The sequence below is a fragment of the Dreissena polymorpha genome, chromosome 3 (genome assembly GCF_020536995.1).
Source record: "Dreissena polymorpha isolate Duluth1 chromosome 3, UMN_Dpol_1.0, whole genome shotgun sequence".
NCBI lineage: Eukaryota > Metazoa > Mollusca > Bivalvia > Myida > Dreissenidae > Dreissena > Dreissena polymorpha.
This window is the reverse complement of record NC_068357.1, coordinates 2,105,880-2,131,208: the sequence shown is the minus strand read 5'-3', so window position 1 is coordinate 2,131,208 and position 25,329 is coordinate 2,105,880. Positions and strand designations below refer to the sequence as shown.

Below are 25,329 nucleotides of genomic sequence, written 5' to 3'. Positions count from 1 at the left end.
TAGCTGACGCATCTTTGTTCATTCGACACGTAGACGCGCTTTGGTTTGTAATAATAAATGTGTCTGTATCGGCGTTAATTTTGCTGTATACAGTATACTGCAGTATACTTTATTTCATTAATGGTCCTTTATTTTTCATAAACTTAATTAACATGCATAAATCATATTGATAAGCTTATAAGATTGTGAGAGAGAAATGTCGACATTAACTTTCTACATACTCGCTTTAAAATTCGAATATATTACTTGTTTGTTTATCATGATTTGTTTTTTCTTAGGTCCGTCAGATTGGCCGAGATGTGCGACACACATCCGACTGCAAGGTTACAGATGCTTACTTGCAAGACTATTTCAAGACACTGTCCACGCTCCTGGCTGACCCACAATACTTACAACATGATCCTTCAGCCATCATAGCATGTACACGACTTAGTGATGTAAGTTAAAAGGGACCAGTTTATATAGTTATACATTTAGAATGGTTTGTAACGTCTGTCAAACAGCAAAGAAATGTGCAAATTATAAAACTACAATTAACAACGACACATAAGGCAAAATGAATGTTTTATAACATATCGTTGTTTTCCCAGAAACGGGTAGGCAATAAGTATTGCACTTTTCCGTCCGTACCTACATACGTGAGACCGCCCCGAAGCTCCTTCCTTTGAATTGATCTCGCATTATATTCACATCTGAATGAACTTAATGTGGAGATGATCGTACAAAATTTGGCTGCAACATTAGTTTGGATAATTAGTGTGTTTTTCTTCGTTTCCACTATTTACAATTATATATTACATAGGCATAACATGTGTCTACTCTGATTGTCTTTAACTTCTTGGCCGATTTCGCTCAAACTTTCACAGCTTAATCATCTTAATGAGTGTTTGATCATAAAGGATGGAATTTTATCACATGCCATACCCTGTTTCCCATGTAATATAACCATTACATATAATTTTATCTTACACATGTGTAATATACTTTTTAAGCGTTTTCATTGGCTTAGTTTTCGTTTATTGACCAATCGCATTTTGTTATTTTGCTGAAATGACGTTGCAAAGTCAAATGACGACAAGAAATGTACACAACATTCGGGATTTATCATTTGCGTAAATATTTATTAAATTTGCTCACTTAAAAGCATGTGATAAAAAAGATCTGACACTCGTTGTCATATCATACCATATTTTATTAAACTCGTCTAGGAAATATGTTAGTAAGCTCGCCAAAGGCTCGCTTACTAACAAAATTCCTGAACTCGTTTAATGAAATATGGTATGATATAACAACTCGTGCCAGATCCTATATGTATCCGCTGCACATTTTATAACTATGAATGGCGTTGCGCTGAAGTGCGGCGACTCGTATGTAATACTTTTTTTTTCGCTTATGGAAGAAGTTATTTTACGGATCAATGTATATATTTTTGTTGTCAGAATATCTTGCACAGTGGTGATTTTTTTGTAAATGAGTGTAAATAAGTACTGCATTTATGCTTATTACATTTACAACAACATTTATTGCAAATAATGCAAAGTTAATTTTTTAATTAATAACTGATCACAGGGACTGGGAAATAATAAAAGTTCACAGGGACTGGGCAAATACGCGAACCGGTGAAATTTTCTGGTTTTGTATAAAAACAAAAAATAATCAAAATATATTTATATTGTGGTTTTTCTAACAATAGCGCAGACTTTTGCAGTTCGAGTTTTGGTTAACGCTTATTTTCTTTAATTTTAAAAGACGACAGCGATAACACGGTGTATTGCTTTTTTGATTACCGTTACACTACAGTAACTAATTAATATCTTAGTAAGAAGGTGATTTTTCAAGCGGTTCCGTAGTGTAGTGGTTACACGCTCGCTTAACATGTGAGAGGCTCAAGGTTCGAGCCCCAGTTGAATCAAATTATTTTATTTATGTTCTATGTTAACTTTTTGTTTTGATGTAGGCATTTTAGTTTAAATAAATATGCTGTTTTATTGTAACCATTTTTAACTTTACATTAAAGTTTTGCAATAACTTTATTTTAATATTAAACATAGCAACTTGATATTTGGCATGCGTGTGTATCTCATGTAGCTGCACATTTTGAGTGGTAAAAGGTCAAGGTCAAGATCATCCTTCAAGGTCAAAGGTAAAAAACAACAACCTTACATTCAGGTTTTGCAATACTTTTTGAAATATTGAATATAGCAACTTGATATATGGCCTGCATGTGTATCTCATGGAGCTGCACATTTTGATTGGTAAAATGTCAAGGTCAAGGTCATCCTTCAAGGTCAAAGGTAGAAAAATAATAAAAAAGCGGCGCATTAGGGGGCATTGTGTTTCTGACAAACACATCTTTTGTTTGTTTGTATTATGCCCATGAAAGTGTGAGAGGGTGGGGGGTGTAAACACATTACAACTTTTACAGTGTTTTCAAATCAATGAGTACTCAAACCCTATCGTAAATGAGCAACGTAAGAATAAGTTCAGAATCATCCCCCCTTGAAGTTGAGAAAAATATTAAATGTATTAATTACGCATACAAGAAGACGCAGATTTTTTTAAAAACCTACACAGTTCTGTTCCATTGATGAAAACTGCATTCGGATGCCAGTAAAAAAGGAAACCAATGTAAATAAAATGAACTAAGAAATATTTGGGGGTTACAACACAAAATCATAGATAATGGTTATTTGAAGTTTATTACACATCTTCATAGATTATGGTTATTTTGGGTTATAACACAATATCAGAGATAATGGTTATACCAGTATCTTTTTCTATTTTGTTAAAAATAATCGGCCTATTTATTTATATTAACAGTAGAAAAAAAATCGTTCCATGTAACTTCATTGAGTGCCTTTTACACTGAAATTCCCGACGCCTTTTGATGCTTTGCATCAATACTTAACTTGAACAATATATAAATGTTTGGATAATGCACACGCACAATGTTTCATAAACATTATGTTGGTTTGCTGTAAAAATTGGCATATAAAGTTTTGTGGTAAAATACCTGAGTCGAAGAGCCAACTAACATGATCATTTTATTATTTTTCAGCTATGAATGTATTAATATTAATTGTAAATCGTATAATTGATATAAATATGTAAAATAGAAAACGTAAAATAAAATTGAAAAAAATGATGTAATAAATTGACGAGTATGTAGAAATTGAGGGACAATTGACGAGGATGAAGAAATTGAAGCACAATTGTACAGTTTTATCACTAAACGTCATTTCTATAAAATCATACTGATTCGCATTTATAAGGTCACAGTTCACGAAACTTATTGGCATGGACTAAACAGTTATATTAGTTAAAATAATGTTATGTTTCAATATGTTTCAATATAAGATTTTGTTTTATAAAAGTATAAGTAATATTAAAGATATGACTTCACCAATGGCTCTGCAACTCGTGAAAAATAAATGTTACCATTCATGAAATGATACTACGATCTCTCAAGGACATAAACACATATCCATCAAACCGTATTATTTTCAAGATGATTTGACATATTTAATATTTGTTTTGGGCAAAAACAACACAATATTTGTTTGGATGTGCATGCAGTTGCAGAATGATCGTATGTCATTTGAAGAACTGGGCAAGCTGTTGAAAGAAGCCAATCACACTCTCGAAGATGCAAAAAAGGCCGGCGAATGTGTTTCTGAAAAGGCAGAAAGGACCTTGGAAAAACTGGAGGCAGGTTTGCATGAACTGTCCGCTCAGGCACTTAGAGGGAAACAAGGCATACAATCGGCCACAATGATAGGATGTAACACTCTAATATCCACCACAGAGGCAGGTGTGCATGAACAGAAGGCCGCAAAAGATGACATTGTGGCTCAAGTAAAAAAGGAAGTCAGAGATTTCAAGACAAATGGTGACGAAGTGAACTATTCGAAACGCAAAGGTAAGCATGCGAACATAACCGTTACTGTTAACAGTAAGAACACATGCTTGGAATATCTGGAAACATATTGAGCACAGTGCTATTTAACAGCAATTTTAAAGATTATGTATTAATTTTAAAAACTCACATCACTTGTGTCCAATAAAAATAGTGCATTTTTCGTCACTCTTAACTTCTTTATAATTGCCTTTAAACAAAAGTTAAACCGTTAGGACTTGTTTTACCCTAATGACTTATGTACCATTTCCGGGTTTAATTCAAAGTATAACGATATTGATTCACATGAACTCCGAGAAATTCACGCATATTTTTATTCATGACATTGTAACTGCTAACTAGCTTATCTTAGTCGTCTTCTATTAGCTTGACGCCCTCTCAGAAACTCGATGCAAAAAACGACATAATTGGGACAATGAATTTAAAATTACAAGAAATTACAAGTAATGTTTAAAAGTCGAACAAAATCCTGGCGCAGAGGCCAATCATTTAAAATTTGCTTTTTTGAATTTATACCACTAAAGTCAATTAAACAATGCGTTGTACAGACCAGTTGTACCATACTTGGAAATCCATGGTTTGCAACAGTCACATTCGTAAAAAATATCGTAGAAATTCAGCCATGTACGAAGTACTGTTGTAAATACCGATTGTTGTTAATTAAGAACACTATTGTATTGAACACATACTGAAATATTGAATACGTATTAATTCATAATTTCCTTCTGAACTTGTCATAGATTAATCACAGTTATCGGGTGTGTATTTTTTTAAACATCATATGCGTGTACAATAGCAATCAGTCATAGCGGACGGTACTACGTTTCGAACATCGAGCTTAAGGACGTACGCGGCAGTTTTAATGCAAATTTTGCTCCACCTAGTATTTGATAATTTTTGGTATTTAGGTAACCATCTGTTGTGGATAGAGAAATAACGTGAAAATCATTGGTCACCAATGTTGTTCATTTTTTGTTCACTCTTGAACAACAAGCACATTTCAGCACCAGAGCAATTCACCAAAAAGGTAATAACATGAAAACTCGAGTAATTTAATATAAATTTTGAAAACAACCTCTGTTCATCACAAAACATGTAATACTAATTGATTGATTCATGTTTTTCATCGATTTTTAAACATAAACAAAAACAACAGAATTTCACATATGAAAATAAACAAAATGCATCAAAGTCATTGTTATTTTTATATGCCTTCCTAGATTTTCTTCAAATTAACCTAAATGTAAAATGAGTTATAACTTAAAACAAATATACAAACAAAACAATTGGTCACCGAGGTCGTTTGTTCACTAAAGCGGTTTAATTGCATGTGTTAAAATACAATTTAAAAACACAGTGAAGACCATGTACATGGTGAAGGTTAAAACACATACTAGTACATAAATTGCTGTTTGCCAATTCAAAAGTAGATTAAAATGTAAATGAAAGCACAAGTTATTTGTAACAAGATCAGTAAAAGTAGGTAAATACAGCATCTAACTAAAAAAGAGGTAAACAAAACATTCAAGGGAAATATCGACGGTATACGTTGTTATTCTTGACATGACTTGGTCAATGTTTTTATGTATGCCAATACAAAAGTAGATTTAAATTTAAGCGAAAACATAAATTATGTATAGCAAGATCAAACAAATAAAAGTTTATACTGAACCAAACAAAAAAGGTAATTGAATTTAAAGGGGCATACCACATTGTCTTTTAAATTCTTGATATGACTTTACCATTTAATGGTTGTATGCAAATGTAGATTTGAATATAATGAAAATACCAATTATAAATGATTTATATCGACGTCATTACAAAAGGTTAATTAAGTATTCAATTGAAAACAATACGTATACAATACACTTAAAGGGGCATATCAACGGTATTGATGGTGATTCTTGATATGACTTCTCCAATTCACGGCATATCGTTTGTATGAATTAATGTGTATTAACGCCGTACCATATTATTGGAATTGTTAGAGGAATTTATATGATTTTTTTATCTTCAGAGTTTGTGTACGATGAAAATCTAATCCAACTATTGCATTTTAGGAAAACGTTAAATACCTTGCCGCATATAGCCGCTCGTGGGCTAACTGACGTACGGTCGGACAAAGCCAATTATATATCCCTCCGCCTTTAGAGGGGAATATTGACTTAGTCACCAGACTCTTTTGTTCACAAAAACAATTCAAAATACAACTCGCAGTCAAACAATTAATACTAAGTTCCAACACATCACGAATGAAAATGAACTTAATAAATAAATATCCGATCCTGTTTGCTCAATATAATGCGGGTTATTGTTCTGTCAAATGTTAAAAGAATATATCTTATTGAGAATCGAGAATCGATTACATACTTGTATTTTAAAGGATGTTGTTTTCCCGTTCCAGAATACGGGCCTTATCAAATTACCCAATGCTACACGTGATCCCATGTCTTGTCTTAAGAATTTCAACGTGTCACAAAAATAAAAAAAGGATTCCACTATATTTAGTTAGAAAGATTTAGATTGCATTGCATTCGTGTAATATGACGTTATGTGTGTAGTATAAATGGGTTGCAGGTGCTGTACCGGCGCACGCTCAGATACTTTGCTTAACGATTGACCAGCCTGTAAATGTCTTAGTGTACATCAATGTGTTTTCTTTAATCATTTGCTTACCGAAAAACCACAATGTTATTTTTTTTTTCAATCATATTGGTCAGAGAAAAATAAATTAAGCGCAAAAAAGTATGCATGTATTATATACACGTACGTCAAGATGCACCACCATCCGCACGTGGTTAAAAAGTATCAGAGCGTCGTGGATGAATAATTTTAATTCATCAGATATCCTATGTAGTAAATAATCTCACACAACACTACATAAAAGTTGATACCTTAAGCCGTTATTTGAGAAATTACAATTTTCCGATTTGTTTTTTTAAGCATAAAATAAAACTTGCATAACAATTTTGATTATATTCTTTATATAAAACACATATACTTTGATGGCATGTTTTAAATATATGATGATTCAATAACAAATTGCTTCAATTTGAAGGAAAGCTATCCATCTTAAACAAGTCGTTCTTGCGACACAAACATTTTCAGTTATAAGGAAGTATTGTCTGTTTTCCGTAATGAGATTCTTGATTGTTGTTACAAAAACGCGATAAAAAGGATTTTTAATAGTCGCAGGAATGAGTTTTGATTCTAACTGTGTTATTTAGGGGCTGCACATTGTTTATCAATTTTCTAAACTTAATAGTACTTATTTCTTGTCATCATTCCCTTATTGAATATGCATCCCGTTTTTATTCGAATATCCGAAAAAGCATACACTTATTGCTCAACCGGTGTTACAGTCAAAACTAATTTGCGTAAAACTAAACTGCCGCGTACGTCCTTAATATCTACTCAGTTCTCAGTGTGTTCGGTGTGAGCTATTACGGATGTGTTTTAATGTAAGATTCGTGTTAGAAACGTTCTTACTTCATGCTTTTAGATATGAACAAACACCACCCACAAGCTTAATATTTCACGTTACTACATGTCGTTTTTTACACTTAGACCGAATGCCACTGTGAAATTTAATCCGGACATGGATCATAATGATTTGCAATCAAACAAATGTATTGGCGCAATGCCATTGTTCGGCATGATTTCACGATGATAACCTCTTGTCAGGTTAAACTGGTCTTATTATTGAAATTGTTTTATGATACGAGATTATGCACATTGACATATAATACATAATATAAATGTTCATGTAACATTATGGTATATAAACTCTTTACGAAGTAAAAAGTTTTTTTTATAAAAACAATCTAAAAGGCTTACAAAATATACCGCATGCGCGTATGATCACTGAAGGAGAAGATTATAAAGTCGCATACTTTGTTACATGTTTATATAAAGATATTGTCATGGATTTAAGGTAGAATGATTTGAGGGAGTGTTGGCTTTTTATTAGAAATAAGTAGGAGAAATAAGCAAAAGCAATTTTAAAAGCATTAGTTGGGTTACGTCGGCTTGTCATAAATAAATAACCATAATTCACGGAAACATAATATGAAGTTTCGGTTAGAAGTGGGCATATAATATTCGGTCTGATAGTCGTGGAAACGAGATCATCAATCATGATAACTCTATAAATAAAAATACACACAATGGCATATCTATACAATCATAATCGCAAACTTTGGACAAATCTTTTAAAATGAAAGTATTAATTTTTACTCGGAACACCACCGAAGAAAGATATAATCGTATACTATATTTATTTTGGGAAAATCTAATACTACGATGAATTATCAGATATCCATTGCACACGTATATACGTTCTTTTCTTAAAAGTTTACGAGGCGCTTAATCGAAACCTGATTGGCCCATTCAAAGTGTAACGGTAAATCATGCTGTACACTGCGACCTATCATATCACAAATTCGTGCGACTGGAATAATACATTAGTACACGCGATTTGAAATAAATTGTTGAAACTAATTTTCCGTAAGAACTCTGCATAGTTTGTTCCAAAAAGGTTTTATTGAAATTTTGATCATTTTGTATTCTTTTGAAAATGCCTAGGAATACTTACCATAACTATGAGTTATTTCCGCGACGTTGACTTTTGCGAACGGCCCTAGAATCACTAAATGAGAAATGTTTATGCTCTCAAAATTGTGTCGTGGATTTGTGCTATGCTGCACTTAAATGATATTTTTCCCGTCTGTCCGATTTTTAATCGAACTATATATTTCCCTAATGCAGTTAATACATTCAGTCTTGAATACAATGTGTTAGCCTATCTTTCCGTCGTTCGGTACTACGTTTCCGCGCGAAATCATCTGTATTTTTAGAGTGTGTGTGTGTGTGTGTGTGTGTGTGTGTGTGTGTGTGTGTGTGTGTGTGTGTGTGTGTGTGTGTGTGTGTGTGTGTGTGTGTTGTGTGTGTGTGTGTGTGTGTGTGTGTGTGTGTGTGTGTGTGTGTGTGTGTGTGTGTGTGTGTGTGTGTGTGTGTGTGTGTGTGTGTGTGTGTGTGTGTGTGTGTGTGTGTGTGTTTGTGTGTTTGTCACACGTCTTATCAGTCAGATTGTTTTGTGATAGTTATTGTCATTTGCTTTTTTCACAGGATTACAACAATAAACTTAATTTGTAGTTTTTATAATAAAGTTACATGTGCGTATTATCAGATCCACACGGTGTGACGGTGTTTTATGGAAATAAATGCTATATTGCATGCTCATATGAGTATGTCTTAGTAAGAGGTTGAAATACAACGGTGTTTTATCCAGGAGATTTTAGAAATAGGTTGGCAAAACATGTTTCCTCGTCGAAGCTTTCATTGTTGAACAACTAATATAATAATTGAAATTAAATGGTAAAAAAAAAAATGTTATTTAAATAATCATTACAATCGCATTATTTAAAAAATTTCTCAAATAATTAAACAATATACAGGGGAATATGAACAGTTGTTATTTATTACAATTAACCATCGTTGATGGGCGGTTGATGGGCGGTACATGTTGGGGGAAATCATTAGGTTGATTTGAATGTTGTACTAAATATGGCAATTTCATACTTATATTAATGACTGTCCCCTTTTAGCCGGGTTGAGCTTCTTATATCGGCACGGGGATTCTGGAACTGTATTATGGAAAGCTTACAATCATATTCATTATGAAAATAACAATGCTGGTAATAACTGAGCGTTACATCGGTTAGGCTTCTACTCAAATCTGAACTGTATAAACAATAATAAATTAGATATCAACTGTAGGCACCCATAAGGATCAGTATTTTTGAAACCGTGGTTAGGCCTTAATAATCAACACACACCGTGTGATTTAAAAAATGAAGGAATCGATGTGCCAATATATATACAACCAAACAACATAGGTCGTTAAAAATTGCATAACACGAACGTACATTTAAAGGTTAAAATTACTGCGTAATATAAGAATAAATACAGATTATCCATAATACAGCACAAACAACTAGTATTTTGAAGAAGTAATTGCCTATGTTCCCTATAAGATATAAAGTCATACAAAATATCCTTACGTCATGTATATCGAAAAGATACATTAATATTTCAACGATGATTTACATACCGAATTCTGCCACTCGTTGTATTATTAATTGTGGAATAGTTTTTAATCAATGCGTTTGTTTGTTTTCAGAAATGCTATTAGATATGATGATTGAACATTACGACAACACACTTAGTACCATCACAACCTCGCCATTGCATGACGGTGTTCACGCTAGGGTAGATGATATTTGCATGCCACCCAAATTACAGCTGATGGAAAAAGTCAAGGGGGCCTTCAAGAAAACTGATGCAACGATTACGAAATACAGCAACGTTCTTTTAAAGGATGGTAAATACAACCGAAAAATGTTCATTCAAGGCGAGGCAGGGTCTGGCAAATCCACGTTTCTCGCCATATTAGTTAGAGACTGGTGTTGTATAAATAGTAAAGCATCACGTAAACAGACGGACGAGGCGGGATCTGGCAAATCCACGTTTCTCGCCATATTAGTTAGAAACTGGTGTTGTTTAACTAGTAAAGCATCAGGTAAACAGAAGGACGAAACTTACACTGCCGATGCTAATGCACGATTGAGACCCTCTGATGTCTTTGAAGATTTAACGACCGTGAAAGTGTACACGTTCGTTTTCCATGTCACTCTAAGGGATTCAGTCAACGAGTTAAACATTTTAAAGATGCTTAAAAAACAAATAATTGACTCAATTTACGGCGATAAGGATATACGCAAAAATGCATACCGACTACTGAATGAGATCATGGAACGTAAACGCTGCTTGGTATTACTGGATGGTCTAGATGAGTGGACCTGCAACAAAGGTAAAAGCCTACCGGAATTGGCTGTATCTCACAGTCAGTGTGATGTGTTGATTACAACTCGACCTTGGAAATTGACAGAAGCGATGATACCTGACGCGAAGATTGACATGCTGCTTCAACTGGAAGGAGTTAACGAGCCTTTTGAGGTGAGCAGAAGACTGCTTGGCTGTATGGATGATTGTAAAGATAGCATGATGTTGGACAAAAAACAATCAGAATTTGAATCATACATAAAGAAAAATGACGTGGAAAAGTTTCTGATTTCACCAATACTATTGCAATTGATAGTGCACTCATGGGTTGAAGGGACTGAAATGAACGGCTCCATGTGTGAAATATACAGTCTCTTCCTGGAAAGTCTTCTTAAGAAGGTAAACAAGAAAAAAAGAAAATTTCAATCGCCACCCGACCAATGCTTCAAAGACACTGAACACATACGGCCAAATATTGAAAACGTTGATCGTCTTGCTAAAGCGGCATTCCATTTGCTGTTTTTAAATACCAGAGAAAGTTCAATAGTGTTTAGCGATACAGATTTGGAGCGATTTGGATTAGATGAAGAACGAAAGGAGTTTGCATTCAAATCCGGAATTTTATCGGCAACACGAAATTCGTCTGCATTGCGATCATCTTCTTCATGTTCCTTCATCCATAAAAGCATACAGGAATTCCTCACTGCTTATTATATTGCATGCAATACCCATCTAATTGATGAAATCATTTACGGTTATCTCCATCGTTACAATTATGCATATATGGATATTTCACAGGTGTTTATATTCCTTTGTGGACTGAAAATATCAGCTGCGGATAACCTATCCAGCATGATGAATGAACGCGTCGTTGATTCGCCTAACTTTGATTTTCCAAGAATCGTACTGTCAGGATACAGAGAAGCTGTAGCGAATAAACATTATGACAGTAACCTCAAACTCAGTCACTTTATGTTCGTCATACCGGTCACCGAAATAGGAGACGTCCACAACATCTGGATACAAAACAGGTCAAATATTCTGACATTGATGCTACACATGTACGATGTAGAGAGTCAGAGTTCCTATGAACGAGGCGAGTCTGCATCTCATTATGAGTTTGACCTGTCATCGTGTAGCAAGCTGAAAACGTTAAAACTATGGGGGAAAGACATATGGCTAAAAGGTAAATAAACAATAACATATTTCTGTAGAATGTGTATTCGTTGTGTACACTCCGCAATAAAAGTATTGTTTACAGTCTGATAAAATGAATTATGATCAAAATGTATCACCTTATTGTATACTTTTTCATGCATTAAAAAGACGAATGAGATATAAAACATATACATAACATGATTTTTAGTATTCAATACAGCACCTTATCGCACAACTTCAGATTGAACATGTATGAGAACGTGCCGTTATCCATGATAATTGCCCTGTTCGAAGAAAAAAACGATTTCTTGCACGTAACAAATTAATGTTTCCCTCAAAAGCGAGTGCTCCTTCTTGATATATGTTTAGAACAGAGTTAAACACACTTACTTTTATGTTTCGTATTAGATGTATCGCCTTAAACTGTGTTCAGTATCACAGTTTGCACTTGAGCATACATCCTCTTAAAATGCAAAATAGTCTTATGATTAAATTTTAATTTACGGCTTTGATATTCCGTTACAGTTGTTAATATTGTGTATGCTTTTGAAAGGAAATCGCTATAAATAGTTTTTGTCAACCACTTAGCGATTTCAAACAGCATATATTCGAAAAAGATAAACTGTGCATGCAAGTTGTGTTTTAAACTGCTTGGAATATACACTGCATCTATTTTTAGAGAAGACATAGGTTTGTATACGGAACTTGTCTTACACCTAAAATAGTTAGACATTTCTTCTTAAAAATCAACACTTAATTGAATCATGCACATACCTCTGAACACAGACTCTTGCGCCGGAAGTAAAATATAGTTGTTTTACCCGTTAGCGAATCTCGCTAATGAATGGACCGCCAGTAGCTCAAACACCTATTGTATGGTTTTCGACATTAAATTTTGTATACATGTTTACTATTTTGTAACAGTTTCTCGTCTGTGTGCATGTTCCTAGTAATGGGCTTATGATCTTTAACGGATATTTGGTTTACGACGGTGGGCGTAGTATTTTATCGTGTCCGTATCGTATATAAATAATATAACATACGCCATATAAAACTATTTGGGTGTATTCAAAATGCTCTTCTTATTCCACTGACAAATACAGAAACAGTGCGGTATCTGGAATTCATGCAGAATATTACGCAGGTCAATTGCTCCATGTGTTTGTATCAGTCAAGTGACTTGTGTGATGACGTATCTCACGCGAGCCTCGAGTGTGATACGAAATAGCGCAAGCCACGAGACTGATACAAACACTTGTAACAATTGACTTGCGTAATATTCCTTTTATTATATTCAACTTTGAATCATTTATGTTAAACAAAATGAGTTTAAGCGTTCATAATTAACCAAGAATGCTCTTATAATTTTCTGCATTCAAAGTGACGTCATTAAAAGTAGCCTGGCTAGTATGGCAATACGTGATTGGAAAACTAGCGGGTAGCATAATAAGGGAATTATATCTGTGCAGTTGTATTTTACCGACTGATACAACTTGTATTTTTTTGGAACATAAAGCAGGTATATAATAAAAGGGTGTATTCTACGCTGACATTCGCAATTCACGCCATTAAAGAAAAGAAAATCTATTAAATGGAACTCATTTCAAATGATATTTGAATAACATTTTTTTATATATTGTTTTCTTTATCGTTGTTCATCGGTGAAATAAATAACATGAGTTTACGAAAAGTCCATACGGGGAATTGAATGCATTATGCCGAACGATATTTAAATAATCGTTCTGTTTATCAGTCGATTAAGAACGATTTGGAGTTCTGACGCGTAGGAATTGAACAACACTTGCGTCAATTAAATGTGTTTAATAGACAGAATCAAATGAACACAACTTTGTTCATAAATAACGACTATGTGAATTGCTTTAAAAATATGCATGAATCGTAAATAAAAATATATATTGTATAAATTTATGCTCTGGTTCGTTTCTACTTTCTGCATTATGTAAAACAATTTTAACGATGGCTTATTTTGGTTTAAAAAATTAGGTTACTATTCTGTTTACACTATTACAATCAAACAATAAACGAGTATTGTTTACGAACCGTAAAATGAGTAACTATTAAAGATTGATAGAGTTATACTTAGCAATTGTGCATATGCAATACAAATCAAACAAATGTATTGTCAATTTTAACGATTCGTGATTCAGTCCCATTTATGCGAATTTATATGGAATATGGTACCATTTGTGTTTTGATAAGAACTTTTGTTTGCTTTAACTTGCTTGGCTTGAATATCGTTGTCGAAGTCTCCTCGGAGTATCTATCATATTTCGACTGTCGTAGTGAATATAAAGTCCGTCAAACGATTTATTATTATGTTTAAATAATCCTTAGACTAGCGATGCATTCCACCTAAAGAAATAGGTTTGAACAGAAAAAGAGCCGACTGTAAACATGAACAGGTATATGTTAATTTAAAATATGCTTTTGCAATCACGGTAATTGTTATTTAACTGAAGTAGGAACTGACATTATATAATTTTTACAAAAAATTGCATGTATGTAACCGGAACATATTGCAAGGGGAATAATTTATATGTAGTTGTGTAACCTCTGAGTATAATTATTCACAGATCTGTGTTTAACAATATTTTTTGAGAATGTATTTCGTCGTCTTATAATAAATACAAAACAAGATCTGTATGCCGCATGCACATTGAAGCACAGGCTACCATGTAAAACACGTGTTCCTGATTAAAAACATTTTATTAATTGTGCTGCTTGTACAACGGATGTTAATGACATGTTTTTCACGGATACATGATAAAACTAATGTTAAATAAACATTTAAACTCTCAGTAATCAAATACGACGATCATTTTGTTGATTATTATGATGATGTTGCTGTTGGTGATGACGCTAATTATGATGACGATGATGATGATGACGAATAAAAAAAACAACGATGATGAAAAGGATGAATATGATAAAGATGATGAAAATGATAAAGAACACGACAAAGAAGAAGATGATGGTGGTGGTGGGGGTGGTGGTTGTTGCGGTGATGATGATGATGATGATGATGATGATGATGATGATGATGATGATGATGATGATGATGATGATGATGATGATGATGATGATGATGATGATGAAAAATGTTTTTAAAAAATGCATTAAATAAGACAACAGAGAGACACATTCTACTTTTCATGGCAGTGGTAAAATTGAAACATATAACGGAGATAACCGTTGCGAGGAATTCAGTAAAATTGTGTTGTGGTTGTCTCCCAATGACCTTCACATGTATTTCATTTCAAATAATAACTAATTTATGTATCAAATATTAATAAATTATGATCAACTGATCAAAATCTTGACGTTTTTCATTAAGCACGAATAATATTGCAATTAGAATATTTTCATTTATAAACGCATGTATTTATATAACAGTATGCTCGTTTGAATGTGTCATGGATTCCAGTATTGTTTCAGATTCGTCTTGTTTGTCCATGTCAGAACATCCGGTCTGGATTGTTCTAAACAGTGCAGCCCCTCTACCAGCACTACCCTGCATAGAACTGATTGACATGGACGCAGTTACATGTTCCTCTAGATGTCTACACAGTCAGCTCAGCTCTCTGCTGACACTCGATCATGAGGTTAAGTGTAACCTGGACTGGTGTAGCATAACATCGAGTGTACAGGGATCAAATACCTCATACGTTTATATGAAGGTGTTAAACAATACATTAAAAATGGTCGTTAGTGAAGACAGTCCCGGTCTGTGGGAGGCGCTGCATAGTCTCAATATCAAGAGTCTCAGTCTTCAAGGTTTTGGCGATGCGACAACTGCGCGGGTGAAACATGGGGAGCTGTTGAACCAGTCACTATCATCGCTCACACAGCTGGAAACGCTTACAATTCATTTGCGTACATATGACGTCATAAAGCCACCTCCATCATTGAAGTATTTAAATATTTACTCTGGCACATTGCTTCCATCTCAATTACGTGAACTAATGGACACACTGCACGCATGTACTCAGACAATTGATAGTAGGATTGAATTCGGCTGTGCGATGTCAATTTATACCGATGATAATCATGATGAGGAACGCATACAGCAAATCGCACTTGAGGAGTACACTCCCATAGTACACGAACTGGAGACGCTGAAGAATGTTGCAGTGAATCGATTCCGAATATTAGACCGGACACGTAAAAACCGATGGCTTGGAGAAGATGTGGATGTTTCTTGCTGGTTTGTTCGTAGCAATGGTGATATCGATGACGATAAACAAAACGATGATAACTTTAAAGATAAGCTATATACAGAGTTCGTTCGATGGATGCATAAACATCATACATCGAATATCAATGCGACTTCTGATTACTCCAGCCTCGACATCAGGAGTAAGCAATCAATACGGTTGCAACACATGATTTTACTATGAACAGTTGTGTGTTAATGTCTGGAAAGGTTTGTGCAAATAATAATATCTCCCACTTGGAAAGCATACATAGATCGTTATTTTTCTATAGAATTTTCTTTTCTTGTCAATGTTATTGTAAACAGATTTTATTGAATACATGTCGTTTTACAATGTTTAACATCTTTGCAGGAACTATTCAATGTATGCTTTGTTTTTAGTTCGCGTTTAACCCATTTATGCCTAGCGTGTAAAAAAAGGCCTTGGCAAAAAGCGTAGACACAGATGAGACACCGCATGATACGTCGTCTCATCAGGGTCTGCGCTGTTTGCTTAAAGGAATTTATGTTAGAAATATTCTACATATAGAAATAAATATACTAGACATCATTTATTTTGGAAATAAATTGATCCAATTTAGAACGATGGAAGAGTCCACTAGGCTTAAATGGGTTAATAGCGAGAAATGTATGTACACGTTTCGAACATTCTCTAGGTCTACATTTAAAGAAAAATCAATCCATATATATTGCAAAATAACAAACAATAAGGATACGTGTTTGGTTATAGAAAACACACCTCGTTTCGTGTAAAAAGTCATCATGTAATACTGTCTGTTAATTTGAACCGTGTTCACAGTGCGTGTGATTTGTATATTTTATCAGTACCAAGATACATTATTACTATAATGTAACTTTGCTAAATTTAACAAGAAAAAGAAGTTACATACTTTTATTTCTCATACAGCTTTACTTTATTTTAAAACACAACAATGTTTCTAAACTATTTAATGTTGATATGTCGCCTAAAATTCACATTTTTATATTTTATTACGAATTTCATTATATATATATATATATATATATATATATATATATATATATATATATATATATATATATATATATATATATATATATATATATATATATATATATATATATATATATATATATATATAAATGAATTTTATACTATTTTATCCCACTGTTACAGCGAATTCGGTTGATTTAAGCCCAGCAGCCAATTGTATAAATAAGGTTGTCTTTTGGATTGGCTAAAGTTATCCATATTTATACAATTGGCTGCCGATGATTAAATATCATCTATAATGAAGGAACGTTGGAAATGACGTCAATATTTCGACGAAATGACGTCATAATTCCAGCGAAATTATCCAGTCAAACTAATTTTTTTTAAACAAAAAGATTTTCAAAATGAAAAGTGGGATATATAGTGAATAATAGATTAGTGTTGAATATAGATCAGGTTTTTCGCCAAGGCTCGTGCTTTTTGTTTTCTAAGCCTCGCATGATAAACCTGATCTATAATCAACACTAACCTATTATTCTCTATATACTATTGTATATATACACTTTAATGTTTTGTTAGCTATTATGGACGAAGTGTGATGTGTTAACTCCTTAAATGGGTTTCTATTGAGAAATTACGATCTAAATAGTTGTTCTTTTTAAGGAATAAAACGTTTGATGAATAAAAACTCTACAATAAATGTTCAGAAAAGGAAAACGAGTAATAAACGAACGTACAGATTTATTCACTTTCAAATACCATTATGCTGTCCAGAAGGAAACTGATTCATGTGAACAAGTCATATTATTTGTTGGGAAAACCACGTCAATATATCGACACATAGTAACAATGAGCCTTGTTCTGAGAAAACTGGGCTTAATGCATGTGCGTTAAGTGGAATCCCAGATTAGCCTGTGAAGTCCGCACAGGCTAATTTAGGACGACACTTTACGCACATGCATTAAGCCCAGTGTTCTCTGAACGCGGCTCAACTTATGGTTCTTTAGCAAATACGAATACACTTTTTGTTATCGGCGTGTACTTTTTCGTAATAAATATCATTAAACTAAACAGTAGTTGATTGATGGTGCCATATAACGGTTGCATTTTTAACCCATTAATGCCTAGTTGACTCTCCCATCCATCTAAATTTGATCAATTTGTTTCCAAAATTAGGTATGTCTTGTATATTTATTTCTATATTTAGAATATTTCTAAAACAAATTCCTTTAAGCAAACATCGCAGATCCTGATGAGACGCCGCATCGTGCGGCGTCTCATCTGGGTCTACGCTGTCTTCCAAGGCATTTTTCTAGACACTAGACATAATGGGTTAAGCTAAACAGCATTTGATTGATGGTTTCATTTAACGATTGCATTTTTTTACTATGACATTCTTCGTACATATTCACTTGTTAGGTAAGATTGCGAGAATAAAATGTTTACATTGAACTCGTTTTTATTCGGTTTATAACATTATTGTTTTGTTTTTGTCACAATCATTAGCAATGGGATGATAGGTTAAAATACATGATGATTATTATTCTGCTTCTGCTGCTGATGATGATTATGAACATTATTAATATATTTATTACATTATGATAATGAAGCTGACGATGCAAAGACGAAAGTGTTGGAGTACGGAACATGAGAGATGAAAACAACCAGCATATTAATACATATAATCCTTAGAATTAACTAGATAGTGTGTGGAAACTTACTAAACTGATATTGAGCTTTGACCTTATGACATCAATCTTTCCACCTATGTGCAACTACATCCATTCGTCAGTTTTATAAGCGTCATTTTGGCACAATCAACTCATCGGCATGTCAATTACAATGATTGCTGGTTGAAATGGTTCTCTATAGTTAATGAAGTAACCAGTGTTTTGGATACCAGCTCATGACACCCTTCCTTTTACTTTGTGACCTAAAAATCCATCTGCGTCTTTGTTTCCTGCTGTGTTAACATTATACTAATATGCATGATTGAAGGACAAATCTTTCACAAAGAACAGTGCCAACAAAAATATCCTGTTAAACTAATCTTTGACCTTGACCTTCATCTTTAATCTGGTGACCGCAAAATTCATAGGCATATCCCCTTTATCGGGCGTAACCACAATAACAATAGGCATGCTATTAGGTCACAGAATTATACACATATAGTGCTTAAACAGTGTTACTGTGACAAACCCTTGATATATTTATGTTGCTTTAATCGTTACGTTGCATATCATTTAAATGTCTGTCACGTAGGCTTCATATTAAAAAAATGACCCAAAAATATAAACGCAGTATTCAGATCACATGGTGGTGCGATAACGACACAACCAAAGAACCGATTTTCTGGAGTAAAGGCAATATGACCCTGAATCGGTAACCAGTGGTTTGAAAAAAAATAGCTATTTTGTTACGAATAATATCATTGGCTCGGCCAGTTTTAACATATTTACAGTTACTGTGATAAGTACCAAAGCTTTTGGTTTTAGAGTAGTTTTAAAATTTTGTTTGATAGTGAAGTCTGTATTAATCGATTTATACTAATTTGGTAAAGACTATATTATAGCTGAAAACTAAACATGTTTTAGCTATCTTGTTACGAAAACTGTTACGAAGGGATATGATTTAAAATGCAAAATGATTTCAACACGTCTCCATTAAAGAAAGACTGCACCGGAAGCAGCGGTCCAGTGCCTCTAGAAGACTGAAAAGTTTCATCGAAATGCCTCAATATTTTATTTCATAATTGAAAGAAAAAACGCGCATCCTAGCTGTAAAAGGGTGTTTTTGTCTTATATATTTAGTGCGATTACGCGTTTCTTCGCTCATACAGGCCAACGGTACATTATGCGACTTTCATCCTCGGCACATGACGAATGCAAATGTTCCGGACAGCATTTTCATTAGTGCGACGTCACTGATGTCACATTAAAGTGAGACAGAACCGGAAGCAGCGGCCAAGGTGCCTCGGAAAGTTTCGTCGAAATTCCTCTTGTTGTTGTTGGGTTTTTTTTCAATTAAAAACCAAAACTTACATAACTGTAATTGGGTGGATTTATTTTGATTGATGTTCTATCTCCGAAAACGCGTTTTCTCACTCAATGATGCCTACGTTACATGCGGGACCTTCAACATTTGCACACGATTAAAAGTCGTTGGAACCGACAAAATTGCACTGTTCTCGGTAGTTATAAGTGATATTTTTAGATATTGCAGCTGGTTGCGCTTTCCTTATTCAGCCGCGAAAATGGCACTATGTTTTCATTGCAAAAGAATACTAAAATGAAATGTACTGTATTAAATACATATTTTTTTATTCCCAACCTACATTTACAATGATTTTCCTTGATTTATGCGTCTCTTTATTCATATTAATGTATTTGTTAAGTAAGAAAATGCCAGTTCCTTATTCCTTATTCAAATCGAATTAGAAACTATGTTATAATAACATACAACAAAGTAGAAATGCACAGCAATTAAAATAAAATCAGACATGTTGAAATGTACACGATTGCACTTTTATATCACATACATATAAAATAATGGTTTACTCTTTAGGTTGTGTGGATGTATAGTGGGTATTCGAATTAAAAATATCGGTTCGGTTTAAACAAGAAATCGTATGCAAGCGCGAATAAGGAACATGAACATGTAAGGTAATACATAAAGTAAATGTAGTCGAGTTATTATGTTTTTATTTACTTAAGAATTTTGTTCATAAGTTTGCTTTAAAACCATATATCAAATATGTTAAGCTTTAATATGGAATAAGTAACAGTTCCTTATTCCGCATTCGCATGAGGAATAAAGAACTAGGAAAAAGGCGCCAACTTACTAACCAATGACCCCTGGAACAATAGTCGAACACTTAAACCACTCGGCCATGCTTTCTCATACAATGAGTGATTATTCAATACTTTATATAAGCAATCCTCGTAGTGTCATAACATATAATGAACGCAACAAAACTCTCCAAATTATTCAACCTTTTTGCGTTGCAACGCTTTATATGATCATTAATTAGCATAAACAAAAGACTTACGTATAAAAGAGACTTTGAGAAGAAATCACCAACCTACCGACCCACCTATTTGAAAGTATGCGGGTTATCTCAAACAAAAGAGTTTAACCCTTTGTATGCTGAGAAATTTGTCGTCTGCTGAATTACTAAAATTAGCATTTCTTGATTTTATTTTAAGAATACTATCAAAATAGCAAACAGTTTGGATTCAGATGAGACGCCACGTTGTGTGGCGTCTCATCTGGATCCTAACTGTTCGAAAAGACCTTCAAAATTCGGTTTCAGCACTGAAAGAGTTAAAGGATGGTCTAATGATGGTGATCAGTACATGTAGCAGCTAGCAGCATCATAAAAAGAAAAGGAATAGAAGAAACAAAATTATGTTTCATTCTAATTGTTTTGCAATCAACTTATTTATACTTATATATTCAAGTAAGTATCACCATATGTGCATATATAACATTAAAGTACGAATAGATAAGAGTAATTTGCGCTCAACATAATTGTTTGTCCGCACATTCAAGCCGTACACATACGAATTCTCCACTTGAAATATTGAGTGATTGCGCAACTGCCTTTCGATGTAGTCCACTAGGCTGTTTGTGCATTCCGACATTTGTCACTCTCCGCCGACAGAAACGGTTGTCGTTACGTACACGGTTATACACACAGTCCGTTTCGCGTAAGCTTGCTTTAGTCCGACTTCGATCATGTGGCGCCAGACGACTGACACTAGAACAGAATACTCGTAATTATTACAGTAGTTTAGTGGTATATCTGTATACTGATTTGTGGGCAAAAACTAATAAGTTGAATTTATCGACACTTTGGACAACGCCAAATTGAAAAAAACAACACAAAACGAATAATTGTAGAACACAGTTTTTGCATGATTTGTTTGGTATTATAAGTTTATCTCTTAGTACAGGACCCACGTACCACGCATTAACTTCAAAAGGCACAGGGAGCTCCGTTAGTTTACATAGAACGGCTTCCCAGTCTCGCCGGCGTCGGCGACCCTCTGGGTCGATATATGAGTCGCGTTCTGATAAAAACGGGGCTAAATGCATGTGCGTAAAGTGTCATCCCAAATTAGCCTGTGCAGTCCGCATAGGCTAATCAGGAACGACACTTTCCGCCTTAACTGGATTTCCTGTAGAAGAGAATTCCTTTAAACGAAAAATACCATAGAGCGGAAAGTGTCGTCCCTGATTAGCCTGTGCGGACTGAACAGGCTAATCGAGGATGACACTTTACTTACATTCATTAAGCCCCGTTTTCTCAGAACGCGACTCACAGAATCGACATCCCGAGTACGTACCTTGACACAATAGGTGTATTTAGCGATGGTTACTAACAAACAGCGTCTCGTTTGCTTTCTTTTTCAAACACATTGAATATGGTTAGACTGTCGTTAATCAATAATAATATAATGTTATTAATTAGTTGAATTCATATTGGCTTTGTTATTGAGCTGAAGACAGCCGTATAGGCCTGAGGCCGCAGGCCGAAGGACAATACGGGCATTATACGGCTGTCTGAAGCTCAATGAGAAGCCAATATGAATTCAACTAATTGATGACAATTTTATTAATTAACTTATTCAAATTAGTTAAACTGCAATTCGCTTCTGTAACTTTCAAAACTAAATTCGCCACATGTATCAAATGTACGTACACGGCAAGCTTTACACAGTACACCTTACCGTTGGTGAAATGAAACTGCATCAGCTATCACTCTCAGGTTGACAACTTCACACTTAACTTTTAAAAATATACGCGAATAACATTAGTAGACGATTTTGCAACTTCCATATTGCAAGTTTTACGGAAATAGCCGAGGATGAAGAGGAGGAGCCAACATTCATGACGTGAAAGTAAGGAATGTAACTCGGTATAATTGATGGTGCATGGCAATAACTATAGTGGTCGCACACTAATGTGACAAAAAACAGGTATATGTTTATTTATCAGATTAGGGGTAGCGGGTAAAATCGCTATACATATGCATGCTCGGCCACTTTTATTTTAACTCCCGTATCTTGAATAAAAGTTGGAAATCGAAAGTACGGTGTTTATTATAGACCCAAAAATGCATTTTCCTTGTCTGATTAGCTAGTGTGGACTGCACAGGCAAATCTGGGACGACACTTTACGCACATGCATTATGCCCAGTTTTCTCAGAACGCGACTCAATAATTCACTCTTATTCAATCTTGTGATAGGAAAATTGTTGTAATTGAGTGAATTCGTACATACCCCAGCAGGCCGTTTGTTACAAGGGTTTGCAGAATTAGCAGGCATTGGCTGACATGAATCAGTTTAAATGGGCTCAGTGAAGAATTAACTACATTTGTAGCATTCAGACGAGCTTTAGTGGAACCTCCTGTTCTTGTTCTCACCCCCCCCCCCCCCCAAAAAAAGTTAAACATCTTTAAATAGGACGTAATTAGGAAAAGGGTGCTTAATGCAACACATAATATTGATTATAACTTTTTTTTTATTATTAAAAAAAATCAAACTTTTAAACAACACTATCAACTGTTTATGTTTTAATAAAAAAAAATGTTTTATGATACATTTGTATTTTTTGAAAAAAAAAAATATTTACTTTTTTTTTAGTTTTGTTCATTTTTTTCAAACTTTTAAACAACACTATAAACTGTTTACGTTCTACTAACATTGTTGTATGTCAAGCATAAAAAAAAAGTAATGAATGTTTTTTCCCATTATGCGACTCATATCTAATACAGATATTACTGCGTACACTTTTCACCAGAGTAGACAATGTTAACAAGGACTTGGGTGTTTACGTGCGTGGGAAAATAATAAAGATCACGACCTCTATATGCATGAAAACAGCTGTTCAATCTGCTGAGGGTTGACCTAGTTATCAGACGGATGTAAACAGATGGGCTATGCAATCATGTACATGAAAAATGTGCAAAATTATTCAACGTGCGTGCGTAAGAACGTGCGTGCGTGCTTTATATATACATAAATATATATAATGACTGACCACGCCTCATAATGAATGACAACGCCTTAAAACGACTGACCACACACATACATGCGCGCGTGCGTACGTACGTGCGCACGCACGCACGCACCCCCCCCCCACACACACACGCATATACACATACATACAGACAGACAGACGAATGTAAACAGATGGGCTATACAATCATGTTCAGGAAAAATGTGCACAATTATTCAACGTGCGTGCGTGCGTGCGAGCGAGCGGGCGTGCGTGCTTGCGTGCGTACATATATACAAGCACGTACGTACGTACGTGTTTACGTGCGTACGTGCATGCTTGCTTGCTTTCTTGCTAGCGTGCGTGCGTGCGGGCGGGTGTTTATATATATATAACTGACCACGCCTCATAATTATTGATTACAACGCTCCATAACGACTGACAATGATTCATAATGACTGAAAACGCCTCATAACGACTGACAGGGCTTCATAATGACTGACAACCCCTCATAATTACTGATCACGCCTTATTATGATTGACAACGCGTATTAATGACAGGCCACGCCTCCATTAGTTATTCGTGATTTTGTTTCAAACAATGTTATGTATCAAACGTAAAGGACATAATACCGAAGAATAGCGAATGCTCACGTTTCTTGACGATGTTGAAATGGGCGGGAAAATGGGCGGAGCTTATTAATCTATTTCACTTCATCACCGTAATTTCGAACACCGATAATCCGAAGTCACCGTTATTTCAAAGTATTTTTCCGGTCCCGAATTCGGTTCTTCTTTGTTTAATGTAAAATTTCAATGTTAATCAGAACTTCGTTAAACCAAAAAAATCGTTAATTCGAAGTGATTCTGTCGGTCCCGACAATATAATTCGCACCTAATCATCAATCTTTATTCCGAAGTCAAAGCTGCAAAACGCTACGCAAAATTTCACACCTTTGTCGTCTGGGCGTGGCGCGTCAAAAGTTGATAATTACTCCTTTGTCGTCTGCGCGTAGACGTTAATTTTATAATGTCGTCAAAAGCCGATAATTACTATTTATGTAGTTTTGCATTCGTTAGTAACAAATAAACGTGTCACGTTAGGTCTGAGTAAATGTGGTCCAATGTAATTCATCTTATATAAACTCTACCTTCTGCGAGCAAACACGGGCGGAAGTGAGTGCTTCAATGTGCTTGACACA

At 34.5% G+C, this 25,329-nt stretch overlaps 1 protein-coding gene across 2 annotated transcripts in view; it reads left to right on the top strand.

Moving 5' to 3' along the window:
* Positions 1 to 25,329, top strand: part of LOC127872739 (uncharacterized) — a 167,859-nt gene that overhangs the window by 1,007 nt on the left and 141,523 nt on the right. The window contains exons 2-5 of one of the 2 annotated variants that reach the window (XR_008045766.1): positions 279 to 437; positions 3,577 to 3,919; positions 10,098 to 11,945; positions 15,374 to 16,807. Coding sequence is in view for 1 of the 2 variants with exons in the window: in XM_052416109.1 (XP_052272069.1) it covers positions 279 to 437; positions 3,577 to 3,919; positions 10,098 to 11,945; positions 15,374 to 16,335 (3,312 nt within the window). In the remaining variant the exon portion in view is untranslated. Of the gene's footprint in view, positions 1 to 278; positions 438 to 3,576; positions 3,920 to 10,097; positions 11,946 to 15,373; positions 17,179 to 25,329 lie in introns of those variants that run through there. The other variant, XM_052416109.1, reaches the window with a different exon arrangement.